General features: G+C 48.1%; 5 protein-coding genes, besides 1 other annotated feature; 4 read left to right on the top strand and 1 right to left on the bottom strand.

The window, feature by feature from the left end:
• Positions 1 to 11,509: 11,509 nt before the first annotated feature.
• GSTUM_00003951001 (uncharacterized protein) lies at positions 11,510 to 12,828 on the top strand. XM_002835127.2 has 3 exons: positions 11,510 to 11,815; positions 11,887 to 12,073; positions 12,138 to 12,828. Exons 1-3 carry the CDS (start codon positions 11,729 to 11,731, stop codon positions 12,479 to 12,481), a joined length of 618 nt encoding a protein of 205 aa, XP_002835173.1. The 5' UTR covers positions 11,510 to 11,728; the 3' UTR covers positions 12,482 to 12,828.
• A 497-nt stretch (positions 12,829 to 13,325) lies between these two features.
• On the top strand, positions 13,326 to 15,712 carry GSTUM_00003950001 (uncharacterized protein). XM_002835126.2 has 6 exons: positions 13,326 to 13,610; positions 13,690 to 14,063; positions 14,151 to 14,443; positions 14,495 to 15,034; positions 15,093 to 15,451; positions 15,525 to 15,712. Exons 2-6 carry the CDS (start codon positions 13,915 to 13,917, stop codon positions 15,585 to 15,587), a joined length of 1,404 nt encoding a protein of 467 aa, XP_002835172.1. The 5' UTR covers positions 13,326 to 13,610; positions 13,690 to 13,914; the 3' UTR covers positions 15,588 to 15,712.
• Positions 15,713 to 15,798: 86 nt separating this feature from the next.
• On the bottom strand, positions 15,799 to 16,832 carry GSTUM_00003949001 (uncharacterized protein). XM_002835125.2 has 5 exons: positions 16,691 to 16,832; positions 16,566 to 16,610; positions 16,486 to 16,500; positions 16,307 to 16,376; positions 15,799 to 16,213 (listed from the first exon to the last, which is right to left on the bottom strand). Exons 1-5 carry the CDS (start codon positions 16,706 to 16,708, stop codon positions 16,110 to 16,112), a joined length of 252 nt encoding a protein of 83 aa, XP_002835171.1. The 5' UTR covers positions 16,709 to 16,832; the 3' UTR covers positions 15,799 to 16,109.
• A 3,034-nt stretch (positions 16,833 to 19,866) lies between these two features.
• Positions 19,867 to 21,144, top strand: GSTUM_00003948001 (uncharacterized protein). XM_002835124.2 has 6 exons: positions 19,867 to 20,046; positions 20,183 to 20,280; positions 20,359 to 20,367; positions 20,495 to 20,522; positions 20,581 to 20,722; positions 20,831 to 21,144. Exons 1-6 carry the CDS (start codon positions 19,954 to 19,956, stop codon positions 20,929 to 20,931), a joined length of 471 nt encoding a protein of 156 aa, XP_002835170.1. The 5' UTR covers positions 19,867 to 19,953; the 3' UTR covers positions 20,932 to 21,144.
• Positions 21,145 to 21,171: 27 nt separating this feature from the next.
• Positions 21,172 to 21,252: a sequence feature (Short protein (GSTUM_00003947001, CAZ79290.1) was converted to a misc_feature.).
• Positions 21,253 to 22,087: 835 nt separating this feature from the next.
• Positions 22,088 to 23,665, top strand: GSTUM_00003946001 (uncharacterized protein). XM_002835122.2 has 4 exons: positions 22,088 to 22,663; positions 22,741 to 22,981; positions 23,035 to 23,406; positions 23,462 to 23,665. The coding sequence occupies exons 1-4, from the start codon at positions 22,406 to 22,408 to the stop codon at positions 23,482 to 23,484; spliced, it is 894 nt and encodes a 297-aa protein (XP_002835168.1). The 5' UTR covers positions 22,088 to 22,405; the 3' UTR covers positions 23,485 to 23,665.
• Positions 23,666 to 25,169: the final 1,504 nt, after the last annotated feature.

Genomic DNA, 25,169 nt, shown 5'->3' with positions numbered 1-25,169 from the left:
TCTACAGTCAACGAGGTGCTTGCTCTACAACATTGGACGAGAGAGGCGCAATTTGCAGGAAAGAAGGTCTCCTCGATCTTCCTGGACGTGAAGGGCAGCTTTGATAATGTGAATCACCAAAAGTTAATAGACAGGTTAGCTGAGAACCTATCAGTCCCTGACTATTTGACCGACTGGATCAGAAATTTCATTGCCTGGCCGCAATTTCATTGTATGTGGAATAGATAAAGAAGATGATGGCAGTACGAATTGTCTCCGCCATTCCAGAGAATAACAACGCTATGGCAATGCTTCCATTATCATTCCTGACAGCTAGGGACTTTAGGTTCTCTACCAACCAGAGGTTAGCGTTTGATAACAATAAGGGGGGGATGAGACCGAAGACATGGGGTTCAACGGCCACGACCACAGCACAGGTACGACTTCCGATTAACGAGGTAGCCACCGTGGCATCAACGGTACTAGAGGATGGTGCCACACCAATTCGACCTTCAAGACTCCTTTTGGTTACTCCTACCCAGGCCGAGGTTCACTTCAAAGTCAGGGAGAGAGTTAGGAACAAGACACATAAAAAGTAGGTGGAATGGCAATTCCCACCCTACTACAAGTATAGGCATCCGTTTAGGGAATGCTGGTATTTTGTGACCCTCCTTAAGTTCATGGCCTCCAGACTTTATCAAATGCGGGCGAACAAAAGTTACCTTGCGGCTCAAATAGACTGGTCGAATCAGGGCCGGGACACAACCTGTGGGAGGTGCTGTGAATGCCCGGAAACTTTTGACCATGTTGTGCAATGCTCGGCTCTCGCCGAGTCGAGAAGAAACATCCCCCCCCAAGTTTTTGACGTGGGTCTGGAGTCGGAGCTGTGGAAGGGGGGTAAGGTGGGCAAGAAACTAATGGGAGATTTTCTCTCTTATGTGATGAAGAATAGGATTAACTTTCCAGTGAAGATGGGGGTTTTTCCTTTTACAAGGAATGCTGATTTGGCATCGTGATGATATGTAATGATTTTCATTTGTGATGGGACTTGTTTAGTGATTTTTATCGTTTATTTGTTTTTGTTTTGGGGGTGAATGAAGTTTCTTTTGTTATGTTAAGGAGGTTTTCAGGCCATACCTTAGGGTGCTTGCCATGGATTTTTCCCGTAGTTAGCTACAAATAAACCGCGGATTTAACAAAAAAAAAAAAAAAATTTTTTTTTTTTCTTCTTCTCTCGTTCCTTCCTTCCCTCCTTCCCTCCTTCCTTCCCTCCCCTCCTTCCCTCCTTCCTTCCCTCCCCTCCTTCCCTTCACCTGCTTCTCTTGGCCTCGTCTGGGCTACCGGTAGGGCTCGACACTTTGCAACTGGTGTCATGTCGTGTCGTACTTGTACTCGAGTACCGGTGCGGTAGGTGGGTGGGCTGGGAGTGGTGTGGAAATTTAACTAAGCTACCTTTTTTCTTTTTCTTGCCCTCTCGTTAATTCTCCAAGGAATGGAAGGATGGAAAAGGGGATTGCGCAATATGAGTTACCGGCACCGTATCATATCGGTTCTGGACAAGGGCACCGAGAGGAATGTTCTCGGAGTAATGGAAGCTTGGGAACGTTCTAGGGAATTGCTTTGTCAAATTGGGATAAAGCTTATATCCCGCCTTGGGAGTTAGACTACTACATTACAGTACGAGTATCGGGAAGAAAATGTATCGTAAATTGGGCTATCAAAATTGTGCTTTGTGCTGAACACAATCAATCATGATAATGATAATGATAATGACAAACTACACACCCCGCTCTCTCGGATGGCTCCGTGTACGAACCAATATTTAAGGCTGACGACTTTGTCCTATCCTACGCAAAGTCTTCCTCATCCCCTTCCTGTTCCACCCCTTCCTTTCCGTTCTTCTACCCCCCCCCCCCAACCTTTATCGCCGAGAGGAAGAATGAGGATAGTAATAAAGACACCTAATTGTTGGAACTGCTTCATGTTACGGTTGTGCTAGACCATGCGCCCATACTTTCCGCCGCCGCCGCCCAGCTCGTTATTCACCTGTCCCCGATTTGCATCACCATGGAGAGACCTTTCCTTTTCTCGGCTTTGGTTTACTTTATGTTACTTTACTTTCCCAAGTTATATTTTTGATCCTTAGTTATTCCTTTCTTTTCCAATGCTACCACCAATTCATGGTAGCACAGAATACAGGTGGCTGGGTCGATGCTTGTTACTATTAACAGCTGAGGTGTTTCCACTTTTGGCAAGATTTGGGTGGTAGCAAAAGTTTGGCCGAGAAAGGGGCAGCGCTATTGTTCAGACATGATTATCTTCTCTCTATATATATACCGGTAAGTCAAATACCCACCACTGCGGGTGCGAACCCAGGAGAGAAAAAGCATGATAAAGTAAACTCCCTTTGGTGGGCGATTCAAAGCTTTGGGGACGACAGGTTGTGTTGCACTTGTACGTATCATACCGTATTAGTTACGAGCACAGTACCGGTGACCTCGTTGCACAGGCGCAGACAGGTGCAGTAAATTTATTGTGCGGGTTGGTGCAAGAGTGAAGAGAGGTGGCAAAGGTGCAAAATATTTGCGCCAGACCCTTGCCTTTTTTTTTTTTTTGGTGAAGTCGCGGTGGGTGCATGTGACCTGGACCTGAAGTTGGACTTGGACTGGGTGTTGGACTTAGTCCCTGTCCGCCGTACAGAGGTAGTTCTTTCTTTTCCTTTAGTCAAAAGACTTTTGTTCGTTTTCTCAATCTATGACTACACCTGATCTAATTATAAGTGGTTTACCACATTGGGTACCTCTTATAGTTGGATGTCGGAATAAGGGTATCACTACTGCGTCATATTGAAAAGGTGGCTACTGCCTGGTGTTGAAAGGTGGCCTATATGGTATAGGCCACAGTGTTCGGTGTGACTGCTTAGTGGATGTAGTATATTAGGATCTCTTCTCGTTTTGCATTTGGAAAATCAAGCTTCTTCTCTCCTACTCCGGGAACACACACACTCACAGGTTATGAGTCCTTAAGCTTCCTGATTTTGTTATCAGCGCTCTGCCTATTATACTACGTCTTTTATTTCTCTTCTCAAGGCTACTCAATATTTCTATCTCCTTGCCTTTACTATTCTATTCTATTCTATTCTATTGAGTCATGTTGTTGATTCCAGCTACAACAGGTAGTACTACTGAGGGCACCCGGGCCCTCAAGTATCCCCTTCTTACAGCCCACAAATGGACTTTATAGAAGCATCGTATGGCCAACCACTTCCATGTGCAGCAGCTATGGAACATTGTTGACCCTACTGGCTCTGGATGAGAGGCCGCAGCAGAGGCAGCAAAGGAGACTCGGGCAGCTACGAAGGCCGCTGCTATTGTATCTACAGATGACTTACTTAGGGCTGCAAAGGTCTTAGACCTTATTGAATCACACATTAGCGAAGAACATCTCTCTATGCTCTTGTCTATAAATAGTACTCGGGAGGTTTAGGTTTTTCTTACTCAACGGTTTGAAGCCAACTCTATTGCTCATCAGAGTGCTATCCAGCTGCAGTTTTAGAGTCTGCATCTGCGCTCTGAGCAAACGATTGATAGCTATATTGCCGTGGATAACAATCTCTTCTTTCGGCTGACCTCTGTTGTGATCAATCTTTCCCACTTACAGCTCATTAATCAGATTTTGGATAGTCTCCCTAAATCTTATAATCAACTCGTGGCCACTATTCGTACATCCCTCACCCTCACTCAGCAAGTAAGTCTCATACTGGTCCACCACACACTTGCGGCTGAGGAATTGCGACAGGCCACTAAACAATCCAACAATCCTCATAATGCTCCTACAGCACTCTATATGAGTGGTGCTAAGAGCCAGAGTTTGACTTCCAGAAAAGTCCTATATCATAATCAGTCAGCCTCTGGACATTCAGGCAATCGGCAGCAAGTCCAGCATCACTATCCTCAGTCTGATCGTCTATCATGTAAGCACTGTCACCGCTCGAATCATTCATCGGAGAAGTGTTGGTAACAGTATCCTGAGAAAAGACCACAGCGTCACCCATTCTCCAGTTCAGGAAGGGTGGAACCTCTAACTCTACCAGTTCAGCACTCCACTCATATCTCAACCCATGATGATTCTGAGTGCGCTCTGTCTTCGCTGGACCTTGATGTTCCCACTACTGGTGACTTCATACCGCTATGGTATCTTGACTCTGCATGTACAAATCATATTACTTGTTTTAGCGACTTACTCCATGACTATTATTCACTTACTACACTACAACGTATTCGAGTTGGAAACAGGGAAACTGTAGATGCAATTGGTATCGGAACAGCAGTACTTCCTATTGTTACACCATCCGGGAGTCATACTGTTACATTGAGTAGAGTTTACCATGCTCCAGCTTTCGGGGATATCAGTCTGATCTCATTGGGGTAGTTGCAAGAGCGTGGTGCTAGCTACTATTCGTCACCAGGTGGTGTGACAGTGGTGAAAGGAAATCACATCGTATTGTATGGCTACTCTATTAGGCAACTTTATCAACTCAGACTTCGGTCAGCTGCTCTTGTTACTACATGCTCCACTTCCAGAGTAGTATCACAGAATGCAGCCCACTCTGATGTCCCTTTACCAGACTCACAGGTTATGGATGAAAACCTTCCTCCTCCACCAACTCAAGTAGCTCAAGCACCTTTAACTACACTACGTACAGCTACGGAAACTCTAAATACATAGCATCGACGTCTTAGTCACCTCAGTTTAGCCTCAATTCACTTGCTCTCGAAGAACTCTTTAGGGATGAAGATTGCTTCTGGCACAGTGGTAGATAAGCCATGTCTGCCTTGTCTTAAAGGAAAACAACACCGGCAGCCCTCATGAGTACTGATGCCTCGTGCAGAAAAGATTCTTGAGGGAATTCATACTGATATTTGGGGTCCAGCTCCAATTTCCTCTATTAGTGGAATGAAATATTTTGCTACATGGATAGATGATGCTTCATGGTTTGTTATTGTTTCAATCTCTTGTACTAAGGGAGAGGCATTCAAGGCATTTAAGACTTTACACCCCCAACTTGAGAGACTGAAGGACTCGAAGATTAAGTTCTTAAGATCAGATAATGCGTTGGAATATGAAGCCTTACTGGATCACCGTCTTGACCGTACCACGCCCTCCTCCGCCTTCGCGGACTATCTAAACATGTCTGGAATAATCCATGAGTATACAGTTCCATATACTCCAGAACAAAATGGTGTTGCTGAGCAAATGAATCATACTCTGCTAGAAATGGTTAACTCAATGCTTCATGAGAATGAAGTACCCTCTGAGCTTTGGGCTGAGGCCCTTCAGACAGCTGTTTATCTTCGTAATTGAGCTCCTACTTCTGCACATCCAACTGGCAAGACACCCTTTGAAATTTGGAATGGTCGACCTCTATATATCGGCCATCTTAAAGTATTCGGCTCTGTATCTCATGTCCTTATACCTAAGGTGCTCTGGAATAAACTTGAGTCCCAATCACACTCCGGCTTGCTTGTTGGTTATGAGAGTACGAACATTTACCATATCTACATTCCAGATACAAAACGTATCATACGTGCTCGAGATGTGCGGTGCAGGAGAGGTGAGGCTTTACATCTGGGTGTTGTGTGCTATATTATCTGTACGACCCGGTAGATATTCCAGGAGATTACTATCTTTTTTCAATCCAGACCGCACAGGCACTGTTGCCTATAGTAGCGTACTCGGGACTTGACCAAAGTCGGGCCCCGCCTCCATCAGGACCGTGTGGCATTCACACCTATATATATTGCTAGACCGGATTAGGAAGTTCGAGTGATAGCTAGTGAGTATTTTTTTCGGTGAGAGAGAAGGTCGGGACAGCATCCGAAAGGAGAAACGGCGATTACTTGAGCAACATGCTGGTGGATTTGTGTGACCGGGCCCCAAATACCCTTACCCCCGAGTACTGTATGAGTACTTATGAGAGCCCTCCTAATTTTAGACACTATAGACATACCGGTACGGTACGGGCCTTGTGCGATACTACCGGTACCGTATGTGTATGATGATACCAGCCTCAGATACAAAAAAGAAGTGCTCCCGTGAATCTGTGATACTGGTTCGAGAAGAGTGCGCCAAGACGTACGACCCTTAGCGGCTACTCCCGTTGGAAGCTGGAACGAGGTTCAACAAACATCCCCCTTCCCCTTTCTCTCTAACAACCGCCGATCAGGCGGGGAATACTACGGTTTTAGTATCGAAGGATTCAGGGTGCGAGCGAGTAAGTAAGCAACATTATATTGGGGATTAGCGGATACTCTCATACTCCCCAATTAATGAGGATTTTCAGATGCTGTTGGAACATTGTGTGTCTCTTTGGATGCATCGCCGGTACTGACGGTGGGGGTGGGGTGATGGATATGCTGCGGTGTGCCACACGGGGGCACTCATCGCAAAGTTCACCCAACAGTTGGTAGCGGCGATTGCTATATATACTAGGACTCTGTTTCGGGTCCCCGTTAGTGTTGGTATCTAGGGTGGTTAAGTTGGAGCACATTTCTCTCCGGGAAAATACCCCTATTCTCTCAACTACTAGTTATTACCAAATTAACCAAAGAGCTCTCGCACATTGGCCTTTCACATATCGCCCTTCTTGGGCTGCCACCTCGTCATCAATTCCCGCCCCCTTCGAAGCTGTCCTTCTAGTTCAGCGGTTTCTTATCACCAGAGCATCCCCGAGCATCGAGCCCAGGGGCCAAGAGTCGAGACTGCTGTCCATTGGGGAAGCATTCTGCCCAAGCTGCCGCTCCATGGGTGGTGCACGCCGAGTGATAGCTCGTGGGGTGCCCACTGCCAACCGAATGCTCCATTATGAGCCAAGCCTTGACGCTTGGCGCACAGCCATACTTGGGTTGTGAGCTCTTTTTTGACAACACAGGCATTCATTCCCCTCTCGCTGTAACAATTAACCTACGACATAGTGGCAAGCAGCGCAACAGTTTTGTGTGTGTGTGGGGGGGGGGCATGCCTGATAGCTCGGGTTTCGTCGAGCAGGAGATTGTCATCGTGGGTAATACTGCGTGAATCGATGCATGGGGTTTGAGCGAGTTGTGGCTATATGCCTGAAATGCTGACCAGTACAGCAAGGTGAAGGTATGGGGCACGGGGATATGCTTTATCTCGCTGTTACGATTGGCAGATGCTTTCTCCGGCCGATTTCACCGTGTCGGGCTTTTATTCTCCCGGTGTCAACCTACTCGGTGCCAGCTTGTGTCCATTGTCTGTCGGTGTATAAGGTTTTCAGGAGAGAAGTTTGGACAATTTGTGTTTTTCAACCTAACAGGCAGCAGGCTCGTAGAAAGCTGAGTAAGAAAGGTGTAAGCGTCATCTAATATTTCTATGCGGGATCTGGTGTTAGGATTCCTGAGCTTTTGATTCAGCCGTGAGGCTCCGCTTCGAGGTACGTTGAGAACAATGCTTTCACACCGGGAGTGATTATACATGAAGGGCTAAATAAAAGTCGCTATAACACGTGCTATTTGAATCTGTACTAGGTGAGATTAGAAAAGTGCCGTTGGACATGATAATGTAGCCCGGAAACAACAAATTTGGACGCCGACGTGCTTACCACAGACCCTCGAGTTCCCGGCTGCCAGGATAGATAGCGGCCTGTAGATTTTTCGGTGAGTTTGAGTTTAGAGTTAACGGATAGCGCTGCAGTGGAGAAGTACCGTACGACAGTCCACCACGATACGGTGGCCACAGCAGAATAGCGAGTGAGCGAGCGCTCTTACGCTCTAGGCTTCTTGTGTGATGGTGGAGTCGCAATTACCCGGTTGGTCGGCCGGTCGCCGTCCCCCAAGATAACCTATGACTTGCTACTTCCCAGACAGCATAACCCCTCCAAATTCTGCAGTACAAGTGTCGCGGTGCCCTTATGTATCATATCGGTACACGTATGAGATATGTGAACCTGCGGTGCCGTACTGTACCGTACGAGTACACGGTGAGCCCTAGGTGCACAGTACGAGCCTTCTGCTGGTCAGTTTCTAACTTATGCCTTCTAGTTGAAGCTCTTAAATTCCAGTTGCTTATCCATTGGAGGCCACTTCTTTGGCTGCCGCAGGGCATATGCACGATATGGTACTCGAGTATCTACCTGACTACCTTACTTGCGGTACTCGCCTAGTTACATGGATAGCCGGCTATAACAGCAAGTCTGCCCACCTGCGCGCATGTAACTTAAAACCAACACGGTACTTACTGCTGTCTATGAGTACCCCGTTTCGGTGCAGGCGGCGTTGTGAATTCTCGTACTGCAGGAAGGAACGAAAGCAACACCTAGCCACTGCACCGTACTGTACCGCACCGACTCACTACCAACACCACCGCCAAATAGCCACTTCCACAATACCACTGGCCCGATACACCCCTCATCCTAATCAATTCTATGATCGATGAAGGGTGGGCAGAGTGTGTCACAAATGGGCAATAATAAAAACGAAGTAAAGGCGAGGCTTACCATGTATGTCGCCAGCAGGGTCGAGTACTGTACTCGAGTACCCTATACTTGGACGAACGAACGAATAGGCTGTGCGCTTGGGAAAGCCTTTGGGATCCCGTGTGGGTCTGGATTGGTTTGGCTTGAGTATTTATAGAGTGAGTGAGGAGAGGTGGCGGTTTAATATTTTAATTGGCGAGTGGATGGGTGGATGGCGATCTTTTCGCGATTTGCTGGGGAACTTGATGTTATCTTTGACCTGACTAAAAGGGTGTCTCGTCTGGTGAGGGGATGGAGGGAGAGGGGCGAGAAGGGGGGTGGAATGGAACGAATGGATCACATTATCCGCGGAGAAAATTCCCTAATGAGCCATAGATTTGCTAATATCTGGGATGATTGGAGGAAGTTAAGTAAGTTGGGGGGGTAGGTGGTTCGGGATATAATATATTATGTTCAGAAATCCCGCCCTGTATCTGGTGAATTGGTTGGCTGGTTTGCCCAGATTCTGGATCTCTCGCATTTGATTGATTGCCCGTTTGTCCCATGTGGGCTCCTCGTTGCTTTTTTTCTCACCACACTGTGGTAGGGGGTGGATAGAGGTTTCCCATTCGTTGATGAGGGGAGAGGGAAGTACCGTATTCGAGTATAGAGGTATCGTCCTCCTCTCTCTTTTTCTCTCCGATGGAATTCGTGGAATTCTCATGCAAGGAATCTGGATCTCACAGCTAGAAAGGGCTGGACTCTTCCAATTTTATTTCACTTTTGTCCTGTGCACCGATGACAGCAAGGATTTTTGTGCCTATGCCGTTTTTCTTGTTTAAGTATTGGTTGCATGGCAGTAGGAACCATGTGCTGTTGTGTGGAGTTCTCCTTTATCAATCAGAGAGGAGAGGAGGGGGGGGGTTGATTCTTCCTTTCCCCCTCTTCCCTTCCTTTCCTTTCCTTCGAAGATGGGCATTGAGTTGTAACGAGCCACGGACCGCTCCTTGGGGACTTGCGCGTTTCCCGGGCGATTTGAGGCGATTCATTTTACACTTGCCCATTATGTGCGTTATTCTCTCAGTGATCGTCGAGGATGCGTTCGACGAGCGGGTAGCAGTGGTTCACGTCTCCCCTCCTTCCCCTTATATATCGATAACCCGCCAACGTTATATTTAGCACCACAGTAAGATGCTGCCCGACACTTGCTAACTTTTTTACATATCCCCCGAGTTAAATCCTCCAATGCCACCGTTATACCCGATTAGCAGAACCGAACATTGGAGATCAGCAGCGGGACAACAGATGCTCTGATTGATCGATCGACTGATGCGGTACGGTAGCTGGCCAAAGCGGAGTTTACCCATACGCCCTACCGCCCTACCCCTTCCTCTCGGCATGTGTAGCGCAACTTGTCAGCAAAAACCAGGAATGCCTAGCGAACCCTTACCCTCCGCCTCTCGCACCGGGGGCACTGTAACTGGATTGGTGGCATCGGGTTCTAGATTCGAAGGGGAATTCGATAAGAAGCCCTTTACCCTTCCCTTCCGCCCCAATCCCGGCTTATATCGTATGATATACAGTGGCACAGCATACACACACATATACCCGCACGCGGGTGAGCGAGTGAGTGAGCGAGTGGGAACGGACCGCCTATCCGTGATAACTTATCATACCCCCTCCCTCCCTAACCAACCACTCTGTCGCTCTCATCTTAGGCCACTAGTAAGTCAAACTTCCGTCTGACTTATTCATGCTTCCATCGCCATATTCCTGGATTGTCTGATGCGGATTTTGCACGTACTCGTACTGTATTTTCCCCGCCCCCCAGTTAAGAAGGTGCGGGGTCTATGTTTGAGTGTGTGTGTGTGCGTGCGTGTATTGGTGGGTGTGAGTGGGATCCAGGTCGGAGCTGGGGGTAAGGGAGGGGCATTTTTGTCTATCAGTAATTGTCGATTGATATTACGTTGGGGTAAGAAGGCAGGTGCCTCGAGGTTGAGTTTTTGGACCTTTTTACTATTTTCTTTTCTTTTGCGTGGGGTTTGATTTTTAGGTCCTGACCTGTGAGTGTTAGCTGGACTCTCACTTACTGTATTATGATATGATGATTAGTTATTGACAGTGGTTGATTGGACGAGCTCTGCACTATACTCGAGTACGGTAGGCTTGATATATATTGGCCGTTACCTATGGATTGCTCTGCTCGCCATCCCCTGTACTATGGATGTTGACGATACCGTATCGAGCCTTCCGATAGATTTGTAAGTCGGGGGTTGAAACCGTAAGTGCCCTGCGGTATAAGACAAGGCTTGCTCTCCCCCATCAACGTGAACGAGGGAATTAGCAATCGGACCCTGCTCCGAATTACCGCGCTGTGTTCGCAGTCGGAGAGAAGTACCGATCGCCCCGAGCTATTCGGCGAGTTTTTGTGCCCTTTTATTAATGTCTCTCTCTCTCTCGGCGCTTGTGCGGGTATCACATAATACAACAACTTGGTGCTTCCAGCACAAACTTACCCACCAAGCGTTCGAGTGAAAACTCGTGAATGATCAGGATTGCAATTACGGTTATGGGGGGGCCGAGACCTGGAGAGGTCCTGTGTATATCATAAGGGGGAGGTGAGGAGGGGGGGGGTTACCGTCGCATGTTATTTTTCCGGATAGAAGTCCTCGATGATACACGTGACGCGGTGTTTTCCGTAGTTTGCGGGATGGTTAACGTTGGAGAGGGAGGGAGAGCCTTCTGGAAGGTTCTTTGGAACTTTCCGCACGGTTTTACGACTGGCTGGGTGTGTTCCACGATCTTGTGAATCAGCAACCGATAGTGCAGCCGCAATTCGAGTGATAAGGTGTGGGTGGAGTCGGTGTACACGAAATAAGGATTTTTTTTTTCCCCTATGATACAGCTTTCTTCCGAGGAAAATTGCCATATGGGAGCCTGTGTTTTGGGGGTTATTAAATAAATAGCCTATCTGCGCGGTTTTTTCTCCTTCTCTCTCTCTCTCTCGATTCGAGTGATATTTCGTTGACCACTAGTGCCGAACTTGGTTAAATTTAAGTGCAGATTGACAGCACTTGGCCAAAAATCAACCTCGTGGCACAAGGGCTAGGGTTCCATGTCCCCTTACTGTAAACTGTTCATTTCATCTCACTGGCCAGTTCCACCAGAGCCCTCACCAACAAAAATCTCTTTGCCCGAACGAATACCCCCTTTTCCTCCACTCCTTTCCTCATCTTGTATATTTCTCACGGTCCCTTCTATGGTAGCTCGTTTCCGATGATCTCTCTGCTCATGCTCATCATCGCCTTGGCGATTACGACCCATCTCGTGAATACTCTAGGTGCTACGGCTATTAAGAATACAGTTTGCCCCCCCACGCTTGGATTAACTATTGGTACCGTGATAATTGGCTGCTAATGTGAGGGTTGCTTCAGCTATGGGTGATATTTACAAGTCTCCCTACGAATACCTCGCAAGATGTTCGGAATCAGAAGGCGTTGCAGAAAGAGGTTGTTAGGCTCCGCGCGGAGCTCCGGGGCACCAGCTCCCAGGACGAATTTGCTAAGTGGGCGAAGATCCGAAGGACCTTGGATAGGAAGATTGCAGACCTGGAGAAGCTGAGTAAGTGCTGCCCTTGTGGGGGACTGCTACTGACCAGCGCTGATACTTATGATATGGGTAATAGCTGGCTCGGTCAACGCTGCTCGCACAAAGTTCGATACGCAAGCTGGGTTTGTCCGCTGGGCTTCGACTTCTGGCGCTGGTTGGGCTGTCTCGTTGTGGTACCGTCGTGAGCCTATTTTCTGGATTCCTGAGGGCTGGGTGCCTGGATATGTTGAGTGGGGATTGTCCTTCCCTAAGGCTCCTATCGGGAGTGTCTCGATTCAGGTGTGGACGTTTGCCGTTGCTCAAGTACTTAGGGTCGTCGCACCCGTCATCGGAAGCTTGATTACCTCTGTCATGTTCATGCGGAAGCCCGTTGCGCCAATGCCGGCAGGGTCGGGTGAGAAGGTCAAGGAGGAGCTATGAAATATGCCTGTATGATATTGGGCTCGTGATATTAGGGGAACTTAACGGGTTTTTTTTTATGAAAAGTCTTTTGCTGCCTGCGTCGGTTTTACTGCACCTGGGGCTTTTTGTTGACTTTTCCTTTTCCTTACTGCATGAGTACGCTTATCGGGTTGTTCTAGTGGGCAGGAAAGAGAAAAAAAAAAAGATTTACCAGGAGGACTGGCGCTTTGGGTGTCTTCTTATGCTTTGTATGGAATGGTTAGATGAATAGGTGGATAGCGCCCAGTCCGGGTTGTCTGGCTTGCAGTTACGATTTATGCGGGCACATGTCGGTCTTGGTCTTAATATACACCGCCCCGTTCGGGAGTGATCAGTATTGAGGCGCCTTAGGTCTTATATCGTACCAGTATGCAGACAAATGGTTGAGCTCCGGAGAAGATAGGATATCATGCAGGACCCGAAGAACAAGACCATAATACTATGGTATTGTGCGGTAAGAGGGCTCTCGGCCGGTTTGTGGAACGTGACGCGCCGACGGGTACAAATACTACCACTGTTACTATAGTACAGCGGGGAAATGACAAATATCGGGACCCCGCCCTTCATTTGGCTGACGTGAGGAATGGGAGAGAAAGTGCCTCTTTTATCAGTAATCTCTCCGACATCGATCACCAACTTTGGATGCTTCCCAATTGAGCGTGAATTGTGCCATCGCTAAGCTGACAGCGAGAGAAGGAGAGTGATCTAGACTGCCAGATCGACGGGCCACGTGCCTGGAGGTTCCCGAAATCAAGTTCATCGTGAGCACCAGCGTCCAGGAGAAGTGAAGGTGTCGAGATGAGGACATCGGTGTTTCGCATCCGCGGTTTATGAGCGTCTCTATGGGAGGAAAAAGATCAAATCTTTATATCTCCGGTAATGTTCTAGTCCATTGCAACCTCGCTTTTATCTACCTAGCCCACATGGTAGTCGTGCAAGAACAGCGAGGGAGAAGGGCCCCTCCCGAACGCATCCCGTCTTCTGTGACAAATACTCCCCCCCACTTCATTCCCTCGGCGTCTAATGTGCAGCACTGTACTGTACTCGATTAAACACAATTCCCCGAAATTCGACGGTTAAAGCAGGAAAGAAAAAAAAATATCATACAGTACTTTCCACCAGCTCTTACCACCACCACCCCCCCCCCAACACACACACACGTGCTAGAGCCCTAATAGCACTTCTAGAAACTCGAACACCCCTCCGTTTCCCCACCACTGTACCTAAATTCAATTCAATCCAACCACCCTCGGGAAAAGGGAAAAGGCTCTATTTAAATTGCTCCTGCGCACCTCCCTCGAGCTGCGCAAATCCCAACATCAAAACTGTCGTCCACAGCATTAAAACGTCTCTCTTCACAGGCCACATCTGCACGCCTAACCAACCTATCCCGACACTTGTCCTCGAGCAGGATGGCGCCCGTGTCAAAGCAGTACGACTACCTCGTTATCGGCGGAGGCAGTGGCGGTCTCGCGAGCGCTCGTAGGGCTAGTGCCATGTACGGTGCTAAGGTTGGGATTATTGAGAGTGGGAGGTTAGGGGGTACTTGCGTTAATGTTGGGTATGCTTCCTTCCTTCCTCCCTTTCATAGTCATCCTCGCTATTCGCCGGTCAGTGTTAATGCGCTTTTTGTTTCGGGCGATGGCAGGTGTGTGCCCAAGAAAGTCTCCTGGTATGCGGCGGCAATTGCGGAGACATTGACTGAAGCGAAGGGGTATGGGTTCGATATTGACGTGAAGGGTTTTGACTGGCCGACCTTTAAGACGAAGAGGGATAAATACATTGAGCGTCTGAACGGGATTTACGAGAGGAACCTGAAGAACGACAAAGTCGACTATATTGCCGGCCACGGCCGCTTCGTTTCCAGGAATGAGGTCGAGGTTACCCACAATAATGGCGAAAAGAGTACATACGGTGCTGACAAGATTCTAATCGCTACCGGTATACTCCTTCGCTTTCCATAGAAGCCATCCAATTACTAAACTTAAGAAGGCGGATACCCGAGCGTCCCCACCGACATCCCGGGCGCAGAGTACGGCATTACCTCCGACGGCTTCTTCGAGCTCGACCAGCAACCCAAAAAGGTCGTCCTCGTCGGCGCCGGCTACATAGCCGTGGAACTTGCCGGCATCTTCCGAGCCCTCGCGAGCGAAACACATCTCATGATCCGCCACGACAACTTCCTGCGCTCGTTCGACCCGATGGTACAGGAAGTAATAGGAAAACGCTATGAGGAAGATATGGGCATGAAGATCCACCGCCGCTCGAAGCAGACCAAGATCGAGAAGGACGAGAGCACGGGTAAGTTGAGGGTGCACTATGAGGATAGTAATGGCACGGGCGTGCTCGAGGACGTGGATACACTGCTCTGGGCCATTGGGAGGAGGCCTAATACCGGGGACCTCGCGCTAGACAAGGTCGGGATTGGGAGGAATGAGAAGGGACATGTTATCGCGGATGACTTTCAGAACACCAGCGTGCCGAACATTTTCTCGTTGGGGGATGTTTCGGGAAAGGTTGAGCTGACTCCTGGTACCCCCTCCTCCCCCACTTCCCCCACTTCCCCGCATTCGTGCTAAGAGCATAGTAGTCGCCATCGCCGCTGGCCGCCGCCTCTCAGATCGCCTCTTCGGTGGGCCAAAATTCGCACAGGCCAAGCTGGACTACACCAACATCCCATCCGTAGTCTTCGGGCACCCAGAAATTGGCGCGATTGGGCTCACGCAGCCGGAGGCCGTGGCGAAGTACGGCCAGGACAGCCTAAAGATTTATAAGACCACTTTCACCGCCATGTACTACTCCATGCTCGATCATAAGGGCCCCACGGCTTACAAGCTCATCTGCCACGGACCCGAGGAGAAGGTGGTGGGGTTGCACACCATCGGTCTGGGAAGCGCGGAAATGCTCCAGGGATTTGGCGTTGCGGTGAAAATGGGGGCCACCAAGCAGGTATGGTGATGTCAATTGTGGGACGTGTTGGATGGAGGAGTGAAGGGAGCTAATGAATGATGTTTTGATTCAGGATTTCGACAATTGCGTTGCCATCCACCCTACCAGTGCTGAGGAGTTGGTCACTTTGAAGTAATCCCTTGGAATATTTCCACGTTCTGGTCCTGTGTATCCTCTATGAGGGGGTTCTTAGGCTGCAACAACTTAGGACGTTGCTTTCCCGATAAACGAACAAATAAATATATAAAGGTGCTCTTTTTACTTTATTTTTCATTTCATTTCTCAAAGCCACTATATATATATAAGGAGGGGGGATTGGAAGCTATGGCAATGATCAGACAACAACCCTCAATCAAAAGCTAAGGTGAATTACCCTCCCCATAGAACACTAATTGCCTTATCGGGGGGGGAACGAGCAAAAGGATGTGAATCACTGAGTAAAAAGAAACGAAAGCGAGTAGATATGATCGTCCTCAAAATACAATTCCACGCCTGCAAAAGCAGTTCCCCCATCCGCAACGCAGCGCAACGTGGGTTCGCAATGCCGCAAAAGGAAAGATGAGAAGAGAGAAAAAAGCGTTCGTCCCGCTCCCACTTCCCCTCTCCCTTCGAGTATACCGGTACCGGTAATACAACCCAACCTAACGTGAGATCGTTCCTACTTTTTCGAACTGCCCCCACCACCACCACCACCACTACCACCACTACCGCTACCGCTACTGCTCCCCGCTCCTGACGCCTCAGCTTTCTTCTTCTCCTCCGCTGCGGTGAATTAGTAACTTGACATTCCGGAGTGTGTGTTTCTATGTGTTTAGCGGGGAGGCGTGCCCGGGACTGCTCGGGTGGGGGGGGTACCTTGCTTTTGCTTTTCGCGCATTAGTTGGGCGACCATGTCTTTGTCTCTTTGCATCTCGGCTTTAGATTTCTAGTTTTGTGGGGAGATTTGTCAGTTTCGCCTTGTGTTTCGACCCGGATTGCTTGGGCGGAGGCCTAAGATGGCTGGCGCAGGAAGGAGAGAGGAAGGAAAGTCCTACGGTTGTCTTGCTTTTCTGTAAATGTTTGTTAGCCACGATACGATGGCCATCTCAAGCGAAACCTTGTAAAGTAAACGTACCTGACTCGCCGCAGCCTTCTGGGCCTTTGCGCGATCCCTCTCACGCTGCCAGACAGTCCCCCACGGTTAGCCCTCCCTCTCCCACCACAACCACTACTGACCACGTCGCAACTCAAGAGCCCTACCTGGTTTCCACGAGTCATGATTTCGTATGTTTGTTTGTTTTACTGAAGGGAAGGTTCCCGGTTGCTTGATTTCTGAGCTGAGTCGCTTGTGATGTTGTGGTTGGTTGGTTTTCCAAGATGTGAGTTGGGGGAAGAAAAGGGTTCTTTCTTGTTAGGAAGAAGCCCTGATCGAGGAATGGGGAAGAAATGTGTTGTAGCTGTCTAGGGTTAGGGTTGGATGGCATGGCCTCAGGCGGATTAACTAAATATATTCAATGTGGCTGGAGTGGATAGGGAATAGGGTTTGGGGTCACGCTATCAGACTTTTGGCATCGTACGGATACGAGGGAGAGTCGATGGTAGGGGTGAGATGCAGCGAGATGAGAGTGGTAGTAAGACGAAGTAATTATGTTTTTGCACGTTTTTAGTAAAATCGTGGAAATTAACTCTGCTTGAGGTTGTGTCCTCTAGTGAGGCATCATAATACTACTCGAGTATATGATACTACGAGAAATGGGTACGATACCACCTTTTCCCTGCCACCCATTATTGTGTGAGCTAGCACCCCAAATAGCACCTATACTAGAGTAGACTTAGAAGCTTCTGATGTTTAATGCTTTGACACTATCACACCGACATTCCTTTCAGTTAAACCTGGGCATGAATTAGTCAGATTCTCATTATGAAATGTTGGATATCGTCATCCAGCCTATGTACCACCGGTTGTGTCACAGCAATGTCTATATGTCGTAGTATGACATCTCTGAGAGAGTTTTTTTATTTTATGTACTTAAGGGACCCATTTATCCCAACTAGAGAGAGGGCCACAAATAAGATTGGTTCTGGTACACCTTTGTCCTCCATATTTTCCACTATTACAACATAAAAGTTCCCTCTAATACCGAGTGCCATCTCATGATTCTCTGTACCATCCCATGCCACCTCGTTACCCAACAGCGCAAACCCACGAACCGACACGTACGGTAAGTATCATAATATATCATAGTATGATATGATACGATGCTATGCGGGCAATTTCCATTGATAAGGGCTTGATACCCTCAATAGAAAAGGAAAAAAGTGCACCATATCTGTCCTATCAGATCTATCGGAAATTTAATAACTACCATCAATCAGCAGGACCGCCATTGAGTTTCCCTCATCATATAGCAAACGCCCGAATGTTCCCTCATTCGGCCTCGCAACGCTATTGAAGCTTGCCGCCATTGAACTGCGGGCGAGATATCATACCACGTTTAGGACCATACTAAACAATTATTTGCCTTTTGTTTCTCCAGCACTTCAACCCACGACACTCGGTCTAAATACACGCTCCCTTTACTGCTCATGGTATTAACAAACACGCAGACGAGTGTATGACACAACGAAAATCAAGATAAAAAAAAAAAAACTTCTTAATAGCGGGAAAGAAAACGAAAGGAAATAGCCTACAAATAAATGACTACCACGGAGCCTCTTCCTAGGGGATTTTACATCCTCAATATCATCCGCTGCGGCAGCGTGATCTCTCTGTTGATGGCTATCGTTGCCGCGAGCATTAGCCTGGTAAAGAGCTTTGTTGTAACGAAAGTATGAACTTCATGGCCCCCTTTGTCAATCCATAAAACTGATTCCAGATAGTTTTACTTCTTCGACGCAATAAACAATGTGTTTCTCTCCATCTTCTGTGGTAATGATCCAATCCCGAGTTTAAGGCACCAGGCAATTACTGAAGATTAGATAGCATTTTTGGTGATGTCCGAGATCTCTGTCCTCCAACCTTACTTCGACAAGCGCTGGCCTTTGCTTGGATCTAAATCCTCGCTGGTAACGATTGGAATCGCTGAAGTGGTTGTCGGATTTTTTCTGCTCGGTAATCTGAATGAGACGGCAGCATCAAAGCAGAACCTCGGATACTCGTTTAATGCTCTCCTTACGTCTGCTGGTATCATAGTCAGTTTTGTCGGAGTTGTCAACTTCACCGCTGTTTGCCCCCCCCTCCCTAATATGTGGATAGGAAAGGATGGGACAGGACTAATAGAATGATATAGTCATACGTCTATGGTGACTCCTTAACCCATACTACTGCACGCATGGCCCGGTCCCGTCGTCTCCTGAAGGCCCGTGAACAGGATCGCCAACAGAAGCAGTACCGGCCGAGTTTCAATCTCGCTAACAATGGTAGCTGTTCCGTTCCAATCACCATACCCGCAAGATCATATTCGGCTAGAAGTCATGAGTCCAATAGAAGCCAGGAAACTATCATCACCAGGTCCGCTTCTGTTAGCAGCACTCGTCCCGGCCACTCCGGGCAGCCCAGCTATTCAATTTCTAGCTGGTATTCCAGGCCAGTCGAGACTCATGAGGTAGCGAAGGAGTTTGTCTAGGGGCTTCCGTATGGATGATGGGGGTTGCGACGCCAGTGTTCTTCAAAGTTTTTTTTTCCGTCTTGTCGATCATATACCGGTATTCTCACCAGTGTCTTTGGCGGGGTGCGAAGAAGCATGGGTCCCGAATATCTAGATCACAATAGAACGGCAATGATATGAGAGCGGATAGAGATAGCTGGTTAATTAGCGCTTCATGTTTACAATTTACTTAGATATTATCAAGTGAGAGGTGAAACTCAATTATGCAATTCTATAAACTATAAAACTGAGCAGCTGAGCATCGTAGCTAATAATTTTCCTATTCCATACAATGATATGTATCTCTCACGTCGAGGCAACGACCCATACGGCGAGCCGCTGATCATCGTCGCCAGATACTGGAGAGGCCTACCTTCTGCCCTTTTGGAGAAAGGTGAGACGTTTAGTCTAGGCTTCAATAAAAACTTTTTGACTTCCACGACCATGGTGAAACGGCTCGTCAAAGCTTCGAAAGTGCCAATTCGGTGAAATAGTAGAATAATAGCGATGATGATGGAAGAGTGGTTTGAATTTGGGCGATGTACATTGTAGTTGGTATGATAGATGTTTTTCTTCTCCGCTGGAGATGTGGGGGGTTCAGATGGTGGTTGGTTGAAGGAAATAAAATAAAAAAAACAATTCGAGGCCCACAAACGGCCGTCACGTTAGCTTGGCGAGCATGGATATACAGGTATTTAGCCGCTCCTTGGCAACGCTGAGGCTCTTTAAGTTTAGAGGGTTTGTTCCTCCGCTACGGTAGTCAAGTTGCTGGTAGCTAGATGAGCGCACGCTCCAGCTTTCTAACAACCAACGACCCATATCTCAGAAAAATTCTTTAACAAAAGGCTGATAGCTACACGTTAGGATATCTCCAACATGGCGTCCTCTAGCGAACAGCTTACGCACGAAGAGATCTGGGATGATTCTATTCTTGTCAATACGTGGGACGAAGCACTCCAAGAATACAAAGTGAGTTTCAGCGTCTTTCTTGATACCCGAGCAAATACCTGGCTAGTTAATTTTCCGCGCAAAATCCTTGTGCATGAGAAACGAGGGAAGAGAAGAAGAAAGAGCGCACGGGCTGATCAATGTTTGAGCACGTTAGAAATACCACAGCATCGAAGCCACTGGCGGTGACGTGAACAAGGTCCTTCAGGAAGCTTTGGGGGAGACGGAAATGCCGGATGCTACACCTTCTGATCAGTGAGTTCATACATACCTTTGCTTACCCCCCTTCCCTCATGCCTGAAGGACCCGTTACCAATGTTGACAGGGGGACAGGCAACAGTGGTGAAAAGGATACCGGGGTTGCAAATCCACCACACCAAGAGGATGGCCGGGTGGGTCAGGGTGCTGTGCTGCCACACGTGGAAGTCCCGGGTGTCAAAAATGTAGACACCTTAATGGAAGATCAGAGGGCTGGGGAAGGAAGGGGGGTGCTGACAGTATGCAAGCGTCAGAAGGTCTTGATTGTTTGGAACCTGGAAGCTGACAAAACAGAAGCAGGGTGTTCAGGGCCCAGTCGCTAGCGATCACGAGCAGAATCCCGTCCACGGAGAAGAGCAAGGAATCAACGGCTTACCAAGTCAAACAGTGCCCCCACCTGGACTACCACCGATTCCACAAACCATTATCGGAGGGGCAGGTGAGCAACCGATCTACTTCCCTATTTGATGCCATATAAAGTTTGGCACCTATAGATTCTCCTATCTTCCCCCCTCATGAATTCGGTGCTAATATCTCGGTTTGTTAGAGAATGAAGTTTTGCGTAATCTCATGATGTCTTGGTATTATGCTGGTTATTATACCGGGTTGTATGAAGGGCAGCAGCAGCGGCAGCATGGTAAGAACTGAAGCAATTGAGGAATGAATCGTGCAATACTCGTACACTCGGTAGCATACCGGTACTCGAACATGAATACTTGTAGATACCTTATCTCAGAAGGACGGGGCAAGGTTCTTTAATTAGACGGGGGAAAGGGGTTCGTGTAGAGTATGCTTGGATACCTACCTAGACAAGTTGATAGGCTTAGAAGTTTGTTCAATGAAGTTTTTGTCTCTTTTTTATTCTTCCTTGACCATAATGGCCAAGATATGGAAGCGAATATAAGGTGGGGGTGGGGGTGGGAGCGGGATAGAAGAGATGTACTCGTACAAGGGTGTGTCGAGACTTGAGTTGATGTCCGGCCATGGTAGGAGAGTAGAATAGGAGACTCCACTGACCCAGCCTTTCCATCCATCCTTCGACAAAATTTGGGTTTAGGGTGCAGGAGAAGAGAGCTCTAGCAAAAGTGACAGGACAGGGTGATGAGACGAGATACGTAGGAAGGAGTTTCTTATGGAATCTAGCACCGTGCAAAGTACCTGAAAGAAGGCGGTAGCCATGGCAAAAGTCCTTATCCCGGTGAAGCACTTGTACCTGTACCGGTAGGTAAGCCACGATGGGTAAAAAGTTGCTAGACCAAGAAGTCGTAGTCTAAACCCCTTGGGGGTTGGCGCCCAACTCAAACGCTCTTAAGCCTTCTGACACACTTCTCCAGACACCAACAACGCCCCTCCCCACCACCACAAGGGGAGGCAACTTTGGTAAACCCCGTAGAGAGTCTTTTTTGGTGGTACTCGAGTACCAGCATCCCGTCTATATTCAACCAATACCTCCTGAATATGGCCTCAACCTCTCTACCAGGAAGGGAAAGTACTGCAACAGGACATGCGCCCCCCCTTACCTATTCTTTTTTTTCTTTCACGTTTTTCACTTCTGTTCCTTGACTTTGTATGACGACGACGCTGTTGGAGATGTCGATATAGGGTAGGATCAGGCATGGTGGTACCTGCAGAGAGGCTTTCCTCTAAGGAACTGAGGGACTGAGTGTACTGGCCGATGTTGTGCTCCCACAAAACATTTTTCTATCCTTTTCGACTGTATCCCCTCCCTTGGCACCAGGAGTGTAATTTGGAATATAAACACAAACCCCCTCGCCCCATCTCACACTTCTCGCTCTCTCCATCTCGCCCGCTCACTAAATTTGGACCGAGTCGTTTTTTTCTTCCGTTAAGCACCCCCTTTAGTTTCTCCTTCCTTTCACCACGAGCAGGGCCTCGACATCTTCTTGCATACCCTCTCAATATACTCTCCTAGTGCAAATTATACCCTCTCTTGCAAGCAAGACATTCCCTTTTTCTTTCGTCTTTTTTTTAACGACTTTCGCTTTTCCCGCTGAGCGGCGTTCAATCGGTCATTACTTGAAGAAACCTAAGTATATCTACTGGAATATTCTGGCTTACATCGAAGCACAATTTCGAAAGAAAATAAGAAAAATCAGCGAAAATGAGACACTCTTCAGCAATTTCACTCCTCTCTGCTATCGGTGGTGCTTTGGCCACCAACCATGGTGCGTCGGTGCCTGGAACCGGTATGGTGCATGCTATGCCTTCTAGTTCTGCAGTGTCATACCCTGCGTTGGCGCAAACTTCTGCTCCTGCTGGGATTTACACAACGGCCCCGCCAGCTACGGTAACAGACAAGGCCAAATACGTTGCCAGTATGGCTCCTCCAGTCGCGTCTGCTGGTCCAATGACACATACCGTGAGTTCAATCCATCCTCTCCAGTGGGGACGATGCCTAGCGGCTTTGCCCTGAACAACTGTACTGATGTTGGATAGGTCACCGTTGGTGGTATGGTGGGAAATATCTATACTCCTAATCAGGTAATGGCGCAGGTCAATGATGTCGTTCAATTCATCTTCATGAGCCAGAACCATACTGTTACTCAGTCGAGCTTCGACAAGCCTTGTAACAAGCTGTCCCCGGACGCTTTTGACTCCAACTTCCTGCCCAACCCCAACAACACTGTGAGCCCTGCTCCTACATTTAAGTACACCGTTACTGCCAAGGAACCGACCTGTAAGACCCCCTATCGATCCCGCTTCAGACATTCGGGATACTAATGAAACCAGGGTGGTACTGCAAGCAGAGAAACGGTAACCATTGCGGAAGGGGAATGGTCTTCGCCATCAACCCAACTGCGGAGAAATCCTTCGACACCTTCAAGGCCAATGCCATCAGGATCAATGGAACCGCCACAACAACCACCGGTGCCGCAGCCACGGTGTCTGGCGTCTCCAGCACTGTCACCCTCATTGGTGAGACCTCCGCTGGCGTCACCACCAGTGCTAATGGCGGAGCTGTGGCCACAAAATCTGCTGCTGCACCAATCGTCACCGGATGGAACCAAGGTGCCTCTGGTGCCGCTTGCAGCTGCGCTTGCTTCTGTGGTGTTGGTGCTTACCCTGCTGGGGACGGTATCGGAGCCTATGGTGGCATGGGAGGTAAATATCACTCTACAACTTGATTGTTTTCCACCGTATATTAACGAATCGCCAGGATCTCTTCCGGCCCCTTGGTAAACGCTCCCGCCGACAATTTCTCATTCCTCATTTTCTTTTTTCTTTTTTCTCAATTTTTGTCTGCCCAAAATACGCTTGTTACAGGCTTTAATTTATATTCCATGTGGAGTTCTTCTTTGTCTATATGGACGTTGGGGGAGGGAGGGAAACATTCAAATCCCATTTATGTCCTATTTTTTTTAACCATTCAAGAGAGTCGAATAAAGACGGACACAGTGCGAGGGTTGGATCCGAGGTCTTGGGGATGAAATGTTTGGGGTAATGAATTATTATTATTTTCTTCCTTTTCCGCTTCTTGGGGATACTGTATTATAGACATATCTTTCAGAGGTTTTTTTTTTTTTTTCCTTCGACCCAATCTTTTTATTTTTTCTCTTTTCATACAAAGATACAAGGAATGGGTTTCGCTCAATATGCTGGATCGTATGTGTTAATAATTTTTGCACGTCCCTTCTTTTTTCCTATTTCCTCCCGTTTCTTCTTCTCGTTCTTATACCGGTACCGATACTTGAATGGGATGAGATGTGCATAGTTTTCTTTCTTTCTTTCCCCAGTTGGGTGGGACGGGTAGCGATGACAACTGCGCGGTAGTGAAGGGAACAAATCGGGCAACGGAAATTAAGATACTCGAACGGTTTCGAGATGCTCCTTCTTACACACACACAAGTACCAGCACACTGCCAGTACGAGCACGAGTACTTGCACCGCATTGTACTCGAACATGCCGCTTAAGCCCACTGCGACAAAGGAGTTGTTTCACGTGGTTTGGAAGGGGCTCAGCTCAGGGGTGGGTTGGTTTCGGGCTGTCGGGTTTGACATGGAGTGTTCGCTTAGGATGCAGGAGTTACCGGTATGTTAGGAGCGTGTTCCACCAAGGGTAACCTGGATATATTATGACACTTGAACCCCCTCACGAGCACAGTACGACTTCCTCGAGTGCTGTATGATACCGGTACTCTTCTGACCTTTCCTGCAAGGAACCACAAGCACTTGGAGGTGATTGAACCGAAAGCAGCAGCCTTGGTTATGGAATGGCGCAAGGTGTATATTCGGACTCTGTTTACAAGTAAATGGGAGATATGAGGGCGTTATGATACCCCTGCTCCGTTTACGGCAATAGAAATCATGTGACTACCGGTATTACAGCACCGCTGGAATGGCGTTTGTGCGTGTATATTTGAGTACGGGTCCTATGATAGAGTATGATACCGTACAGATGAAAGTATCATACTCGAGTACCGGTAGTACCGGTATCATAGTTACACAAAACCCCACCCATTGCAGAGCCATCTCATAATCCCATTCCAACAACAGAAGTCAGTAGAACCAAGCCTTTCCCTATGGAGACTACAGCAATACCTGAGTGTTGTGCCCGTATCAAGTCAACCCTCCCCAGCCCCTATCGATCAACCAGCCAACCGACCAACCCCATTCACCCTCCCCAACTACAATGGCAAGCCCAATCCCAACCCCACCTCCAGCATACACCCAACTGACAGCCTTCTTCAACTCCAACCCGGGCACAAGACTGCACATTGAATTCCACCCAACCCAACTAGATGCCCCATCCACAATACTAACCTCTGTCACAAACATCGCCATCCCAAAACCCCTGCTTTTGCAAGCCTTTCAGACTGCACACCCGACCTTCTCATCCCCGAGCGCTACGGAGCAGGACATTCTAG

This window comes from Tuber melanosporum (assembly GCF_000151645.1).
Source record: "Tuber melanosporum whole genome shotgun sequence assembly, scaffold_1, strain Mel28".
In the NCBI taxonomy this organism is placed as follows: domain Eukaryota; kingdom Fungi; phylum Ascomycota; class Pezizomycetes; order Pezizales; family Tuberaceae; genus Tuber; species Tuber melanosporum.
Note: the sequence above shows the minus strand (reverse complement) of the source record. Positions and strands in the feature narration are given on the sequence as shown.